Genomic DNA, 8,589 nt, shown 5'->3' on the forward strand with positions numbered 1-8,589 from the left:
CTATTGTCAATGTCATCAATAGCGTAATAAGTACAGCTAGACAATGTCATCAATAGCGTAATAAGTACAGCTAGAATTCTAGCTGTACTTATTACGCTATTGATGACATTGTTCTAGCTGTACTTATTACGCTATTGATGACATTGTTCTAGTTGTACTTATTACGCTATTGATGACATTGTTCTAGTTGTACTTATTACGCTATTGATGATGTTGTTCTGCTTGCTACAGTCATAATACTGTAAATAAAACATTGATTTTTTCCCTGTTATCTGTCAAAACTAATAGTAACGAGACCTTAATTAATACTTCACCCATTTTCCGAAGTGTTATCGTTAGAGATAAAAATTGGCGGAGGGATCTTTTCTTGATAGTTCACTTAATTTCGCTAAATACACGTCGAAGTATAAAGCTGAATTTTTAAAGTTTACAGACATCAAAGCAAGCCACGACCAAGCCTTTTCTTCTTATGAGACGTTCAGACTAATATCATTATATTTCCATGCACGTACCAGTCACTGGCAAGGCCGAAGCAATCAGCTAACGAAGGACCGCAGCAGGGGATCATACACTAGAAAAACCAATAGTTTGCAGTAGGCCGAACCCTCAGGCTAAACTGACCCTTTTGAAGGTCCGGCCTGGTCAGGTTTCTGTTATTTCGAGACTGAAATTGTGACCGGTGGGAGTCTAATTCCGTTGCTCTTAATTTCGTTCCAAAAGATAGATACTTCTAACGGACAGTGTTGGAGTTTGGTTTCACACTAGGCCCACTACCATATGTTGGCTATTAAAATATTAAATACTGTAACTATAAAAAAAAATATTTCTTTATAACTAGGCTATTGGAAAACAACCCACGTTGTTCCCGCACTGTGTGGTAATGATGCAGTTTGATTGAATATATCTGTACAATTAAATATTCCACAGAGCAGTCATTTTGGATGTTTTAAAAGGAAAAATCCCCCCTCCCCCCCACAAAAAAAAACACCACTAACCAGAACAACTTCCAAATCCACATTGAAATAACATTCTATTAGCCTTTTGGAATTGTTTTAATCTCGTGGACAAAAACAAAAACTTTGAAACACTAACACTTCGGGGTCTTTTGGCGGCAGTTAGGAGGGCGCTTCACGTAATTTGATTGGTCTACAGTTTCTCTCGATCCCCTCCTCCAAGCAGTCCCTGGGCACCCTTCTTAGCACGAAGAGAGTTTGGCTGAGTAAGACGCTCGCTCAGTGAGTGTGTGTGTGGGTTTGGAGGGCTGGAAATAGGACCTGGCCAGCAGAAGACAAGGAAGCCACTAGCTGTTGTTATACCATACACGGGGATTGTTTATATCGTGAAAAACTCGGAGTTTTTATGATGAAATGATCTGACCAACGGAGCTATTTTACCATCCACTGAATCCAGTTTTGTGGTGTTCATTGTTTTATGGCCGTACTTTAGACACGTAAGGATAACCGGATGGTGTTAATCTGCCCACCTGTACTAAAACGTACAACCACTATGACGTTTCCTTTGATGAAAGCTGGATTTCTATTTCTGATTTTTTGTACCACATCTTCAGCAGAGATGCGATGGCTGTAAGTATATAGATTTCAGGTGTTGAATTAACAACGATAAATTACCCTGTATTATTAGTTAACATGTTTCTGCTATATATATATATACTGTCTGCAGCTTTTAATCTCAAAATCATCAATAGGCTGTGGATCTTAGAATAACTGGAAGCGCTCGAGTCGTAGCGAAACTCACCGCAACTCCGTTTCGGCGCTAACTTTGGTAGCCGGGACGGCGTTCCGGCAGTTTTTGGAACCATTTTCGACAATAAAGAACAACATTTTTACGGCAAACTAAGTTCGAATTCGACCACACACACGTGTGAACTTATATCGGAGAATGTGATCACCGCCTCGTTCCGGGATGCTGTGACAACAAACTGTTGCCCGAGCATAAAACGGAATGAAACATTGGGTATTTTTGTCGATTTATGCTGTGACAACAAACTGTTGCCCGAGCATAAAACGGAATGAAACATTGGGTATTTTTGTCGATTTATGCTGTGACAATAAACTGTTGCCCGAGCATAAAACGGAATGAAACATTGGGTATTTTTGTCGATTTATGATGTGACAACAAACTGTTGCCCGAGCATAAAACGGAATGAAACACTGGGTATTTTTGTCGATTTATTTTGTGTTTGTTTATGTGTTCAACGTTTTCCATTTAAGTTAGGTTCGATAAACAACGGGGCAAATAAATAAATAAACAATCCTAACATTTTAAATGAACTAATACACACAGTTGGTGAAGCAAACGGCAAAACCGCACTGTACAAACGTCCCTTTTAGCTCTGTTACCCACCTACAGCACGGTACAATCAGCTGATCGGCGGATATAATACTGAAAAATGGCTGCTGAACAAAAACCACAGATTTTCAATAGCACTAGTTTTTAAACGTGTTTATTTCGTTAGCTTAATGTTTTAATTTTTCGTTTTGGCCGTTTGGCTTTTGATCTTCATTAACTAAAACAATAACCACTGGTTAAGGTGTGTTAATTTTAGTTAAATTTTAACTGTTGTTAAAATAATATAGTAAGTTCCCGAAAATTTGGAACTCCACGTACTTTGTGTAAGTGCACACATAGGATTACCTAAACTTAAAAGTCGCTAAGTTAATTTTACGATCGAAACCTACTGACCAAAAAAAAAAAAGCAATGTTTGCGATTGCATGTGACGTATATTTCCACACTGTATATGTTAAAAAGAAATAGTGTTAATGAGGTGGAAGGACGTCACCATCCCTGACTTCCCTGAACATCAGCCGCGTTTTACAGAAGTTACTACGTGTTTTTACTCTACGTATTTTTGAAGTTTTAGTTAAAAGCTTAAACGGGAAGTACAACAGTATGAGTAAAAATTAGTAACCTTTCTAAACCAAAAAAAAAAAAAAAAAAGAACCTCTTCACCTTTACGTCTCTGGATCTCTCTCCCGTACATCTATCTTATCCATCACGACAATCCGGTGCACAGTTAAATACAACCATATTTTATATCTAGTCGTAATGACAGTCGTGTACATTCTACATCTTATATAGCTTAGAGACTGTCTGGGACTGGGACTGTCTTACCTTAAATAATTTTATGTAATCTGTTTTGATAAGCGGCTGATAAGTATGGTCATGCGATATTTTAGGATAAGCCGTTGTATACATACTGTATTTGTCCTACTTAACATTTGACTAGCTATACTTTTATCAGATCCTCCGATGATTCCTCACTCTGACAAGCACGAAATACGAAGACACTGAAACCGATCCTCTGAGCTTTTGAAAGTCTGCACTATCGCTCCCCTCCAGCTTTATTCGCATCCTAAGGGGATATATATATATATATACAAGATCATCAATTATTCACCACCACCCCCCAAAAAAAACACGACTTGATGCAAATATTTGAGTCCAATAAATTGTGATCAGTTTAATAAAACAGTTACTATACCAGATAATATATATATATATATAAGACAAGAAGATTTTTTTCTGCTGGTAATGACAATAGTTAACAGGTCTTTACCTAATATGTAAGACAAAAAATTGGAAGAGAAACTGACCTGAGAATCTGTAAAATACGTGTCTGTTTGTTTGTTTGTTTTGAAGTTCGCGCAAAGCTACAAGAGGGCTATCTGCGCTAGCCGTCCCTAATTTAGCAGTGTAAGACTAGAGGGAAGGCAGCTAGTCGTCGCCACCCACCGGCAATTCTTGAGCTACTCTTTTACTAACGAATAGTGAGTGGGATTGACCGTCTCATTATAACGACCCCACGGCTGAAATAAAGAGCATGTTTGGTGGGACGGGGGTTCGAACTTGCGACCCTCAGATTGCGAGTCGAGCGCCCTAACCATCTGGCCATGCCGGGCCAAATACGTGTCAGTTTCAAGCAATACTTTATATAACGAATGTGAAACAAATCCCATAATAAGCATATTAACATTACGTGTGTGTAAAACCAAATCACTGGTCCTGTCAATGTATATCGTACATTCTTATGCTTTGTTTGAATGTCTCGGCATCCTTTACTGAGAACCAGTATTGACGGATATAATGACTCACCATCCTTTACTGATAAGCCAGTATTGACGGATATAATGTCTCACTATACTTTACTGAAAAGCCAGTATTTATGGATATAATGACTCACCATCCTTTACCGAGAAGCCAGTATTGAAGGACATAATGACTCGCCATCCTTTACTGAGAAGCCAGTATTGACGGACATAATGACTCGCCATCCATAAATGATACAAAACTGTCTTATTGAGCAGCAATAAGTTTAGGGCCGAGTATGGCCTAGTAACTAGTATGCCTGGATTGTGAATGGGGGGGTTTACGGTTCGGGTCCCTTTGCCGCAAAAGCAACTCGTGTCCGCTTCTTACACTGAAGCCGGGGGGGGGGGGCTATAAAGGTTACGGTCAAATGACACTTTCCAATTAGACAACAAGAGTAACCCATAAACTGTCAAGAGGGTGCTGTTGACTAGCTGCCCCTCCCTCTAGTCCATCGGTTCAAAATTGGAGGTGGCTAAACAAATCAATTCTAGTCTAAAACAAGTGATTTAGAGTGTTTGTTATTAACATTACCACGAAACGTAACAGTAAGAGATATTAAGTGTATTACACAAGCTGACATTTCTGACCATCTAATTATATTCATAATTATAATTTATTACGCCCACACGGCTGAAAGGGCAAACATGTTCGGTGACGGGATTCGAACCCGAGTCGAGCGCCTTAACCATCAGCCCGAGGAAGGAGATGGGTGTGTGTGTAGACATTATATCCGTCAATACTGGCTTCTCAGTAAAAGATGGCGAGACATTATATCCGTCAATACTGGCTTCTCAGTAAAGGATGCCGAGATATCATATCCGTCAATACTGGCTTCTCAGTGTATCCTTTACTGAGAAGCCAGTATTGACGGATATAATGTCTCGCCATCGGCGAGACATTATATCCGTCAATACTGGCTTATCAGTAAAGGATGCCGAGATATCATATCCGTCAATACTGGCTTCTCAGTAAAAGATGGCGAGACATTATATCCGTCAATACTGGCTTCTCAGTAATGGATGCCGAGATATAGATACCATGTTTTAGTTGATAACTACGAACATTTCCACGAGATGTCGGATCAGCGATAATGAAACGATATTTACCTTTGACTGTTGTTAGTTTATATGAAACTTGATTTTAATATTGGAGTTCAACTTTAGAAAATTCCACACAGGAGATACGTTGACGTTATGCACGGTGGGATGACGATAAAACACATGTGTAAACATATGCGTGGTTTTTAAAACTGTATTTTGTTTCGTAAGTGGCTTACGTTATTTCTAAAAAACCCGAAAGCGCGAGACAGCTAGTCGGATGCCGAATACCCTAGGGTAAAGAGTTCGGGCTCGGCTTGCGAAAAGAATTATTCAAGCTAGTATTGCGTGAGCATTTTTCTTAATTCTTACCCTGTGTCTACGGACGCACGTGAGTCTCGCTATTTACCCGCTGGTGCTACGAGCACATTCATGGTTCGTTAAGAATATTAGCGAGATGTTTTGTAAATTTTTGAGAACGTGGCTGTGACGTTGAAGAATGGTATAAGTGATCCCGTATCTCTATATTAATTCCTCTCTCTCCACTAAATCGCACGAGGGATAGGTGAATCCTATTACCTTTCCATTTCAAAGAATTAGGCCTAGTCGACCTATTTATCGAAAACGGTGCCTTAGCTTACACGTGCGGCATCTTAGTTTTGTTTAAAAAGATAGAAAAAAAAATCATCCTGAAGTAGAAACAGTTAAAAGAGCTTTCGGTGATTGGTCCAATAAATTAACACAATTGATTTTTATTTATGTGGACAAAAAACTACACCTAGTAAGATTTGTGCTTCTGAATTTCTCGGTGGCCCAACTCATGTTTATTGTTGTTGTTTGTTATTCGGCACGAAGCTACACAAAGGGCTAACTGTGCTCTGCCCACCACGGGTATCGAAACCCGGTTTCTTGCATTACAAGTCCGCAGAGGTGCCGCTGTGCCACTGGGGAGCTTCGTGGTTGATTCTTGGAAATTTACGATGATGAGAGGTATTACACAGGCATCGGACAGGGGGTGCTGTAGCACCCAAACTTTTACACATTTGATTTATATAGCAACTGTAAGTTATATTATTAGGTTAATTTTCTGGGAGTCATGCCCCCAGAACCCCCCTAGATTGAGCTGCTTTTAGCAGCTCTTTATACTTCCAACCTCTCATTGTAAAAACTGCATGTCTGGTCGAGCATTCCCATTATGCAAGTCTTTCCTACACCACTGCATTAGAAACAAACAGTGCACGCGGATCCTTGACAAACAATCTAATTATCCTATGTGAAGATCTGACCTCTACTTCAAAAATCAACTCCCGTTAAAATCAGTTTGTACGGAGAGAATTTCAGGGATGTAGGACTTAATTCTGATAGTCGTTTGTACGGAGAGAATTTCAGGGATGTAGGACTTAATTCTGATAGTCGTTTGTACGGAGAGAATTTCAGTGATGTAGCATTGAATTCTGATAGTCGGTTTGTACGGCTTAGTTCTGACATAACATATTCTATTAAATACGGACATAATACACTTAACCTATGTATACGCGTATCTTACTAGTAACGAGACCCAACGTCGGTACGTTCCGGATTAATAACGTATACAGAAAACTTTTGAGCTTCTCTGTAGTCTTTTTTAAAAACAAATTTAATTCTTAAGCGAAACTTTCCACATTAGTGAAATTTCTGGCCCAAAGTATCCTATTTAACCCTAACTCAATACCCCTTACAACGAAGTACTTAACCCTGGAATTACCAGTTAGGTTTTTATAAGTACATTTTTGTACCAACGTTACTTGAGGATCCAAAAACTTTGTTGGTTAGGATTCTACTGATATGATGATCACTGAAAAATGTAAACAAAAAGGTCATTAACATTACAATTAATCCCACTTGAGTGTCCTAACGGACAAAAAATTAACGATTTCATTTTTTTTTTTTTTACTATTGAATGTTGTAACGGGTAAAAACATAAACTTACTCAATATGAAGTAATATAGGGATGTATGGCCTAGCGATTAGCGTGCCGCACTATGAATCCGAAGGTCCAAGGTTCGCGTCTCGTTGCAAAAAAAAACAAACACGAGCAATAAAATCACATTTCTAGCACTTTGGAGCTGTGAGTGCGTTATAAGAGTAGCGGCCAAATCCCACTATTCGATTAAAATAGCCCAAGAGTTAGCGCGGTGGGTACTATCGAACTGTCGCTTTCTATCAGTTCAAAATTAGCGAAGATAGCTCTTACGTATCTTCATGAGAATATCCAAAAGAAAACAAACTTGTTCTTCCGAAGTGAAATTTCCCCACTAGCTAACTTGTAGTCAGTTAACATATTTTCAGAAAGTTAGCAGTCGATGTGTTCGAAGGAAAACGAAGTTTGATTATAATCAAGATTACTCCAACTCTGAACAACATGCAAATCAGTAATACGAACATATTAAAAAATGTATAATTTAAATGAAGACTTCGTCCTTTTCGTTGTGTTTACTTGCTGTAGTTTCTCCCCATGATTACTGTTTAGTGTTTTATTTGTTTAATTATCGTTATATTTAGCAACTGTACTTTGAAAATGTATAAAGACTGATGTAAATTCGTTTTAATCTGCTTTAGATACTGAAGATGGAATCTGATAGAATCTCGAAACGTTTATCCATGTCCCCTTTTTTGTCAATAAACAATGTTGTATATCATAAGTGTCGTAATTTTGTTTATAAGAATAAGAAAGCCATTCGTTTCTGTTACTTACACAAAGTGCTTGCCGGGCCCGGCATGGCCAGGTGGATAAGGCGCTCGACTCACAATCTGAGGGTCGCGGGTTCGAATCCGCATCCCACCAAACATGCTCGCCCTTTCAGCCGTGGGGGCGTTATAATGTGACGGTCAATCCCACTATTCGTTGGTAAAAGAGTAGCCAAAGTTTTGGCGGTGGGTCGTGATAACTAGCTGCCTTCCCTCTAGTCTTACACTGCTAAATTAGGGACGGCTAGCGCAGATAGCCCTCGTGTAGCTTTGCGCGAAATTCCAAAACAAACAAAGTGCTTGAAATGAAAAATATTTTTCCCCTTGGATAAGATAAACATTGAAGCTTTCATTTCCCTACAGATATATTCCACCATCCTCTCTAGTATATAAACTAAAAGAATTAACCCTACTTAAGAGATTTTACGAAAAATAAATGTTCGAAATTTAGAAAACAAGCCGAACGTGTCGTTGACTTGCGTAAGCAGGTTTTTCCTAACTCGTGTATACCTCCCCCTCTCACAGAAACTCCTATGAAGTAAAATTAAATAATTATGCCGTTTTAAAGGCCACTACTCATCCATCGACTTACGTGTACAACCAACCACCCATCGAGCTAGTTACTCACGGGACCATTATATCTACCCACCTACCTGGGCCCATCTATTTGTCCACCCAGCTACTCACGGGACCATTAGTAGTCTACCCGACCTA

General features: G+C 39.1%; 1 protein-coding gene across 1 annotated transcript in view; it reads left to right on the plus strand.

Annotated features, from left to right (window-relative positions):
• The first annotated feature begins 1,346 nt into the window (after positions 1-1,346).
• The window catches only part of LOC106466168 (protein Wnt-4-like), an 83,885-nt gene continuing 76,642 nt past the window's right edge, over positions 1,347-8,589 (plus strand). Inside the window, exon 1 of the mRNA XM_022394133.1 lies at positions 1,347-1,583. Within this exon, the coding sequence (XP_022249841.1) occupies positions 1,465-1,583 (119 nt within the window). The 5' untranslated portion in view covers positions 1,347-1,464. The remainder of the gene's footprint in view (positions 1,584-8,589) is intronic.

Source organism: Limulus polyphemus, unplaced genomic scaffold (genome assembly GCF_000517525.1).
Source record: "Limulus polyphemus unplaced genomic scaffold, Limulus_polyphemus-2.1.2 Scaffold2176, whole genome shotgun sequence".
NCBI lineage: Eukaryota > Metazoa > Arthropoda > Merostomata > Xiphosura > Limulidae > Limulus > Limulus polyphemus.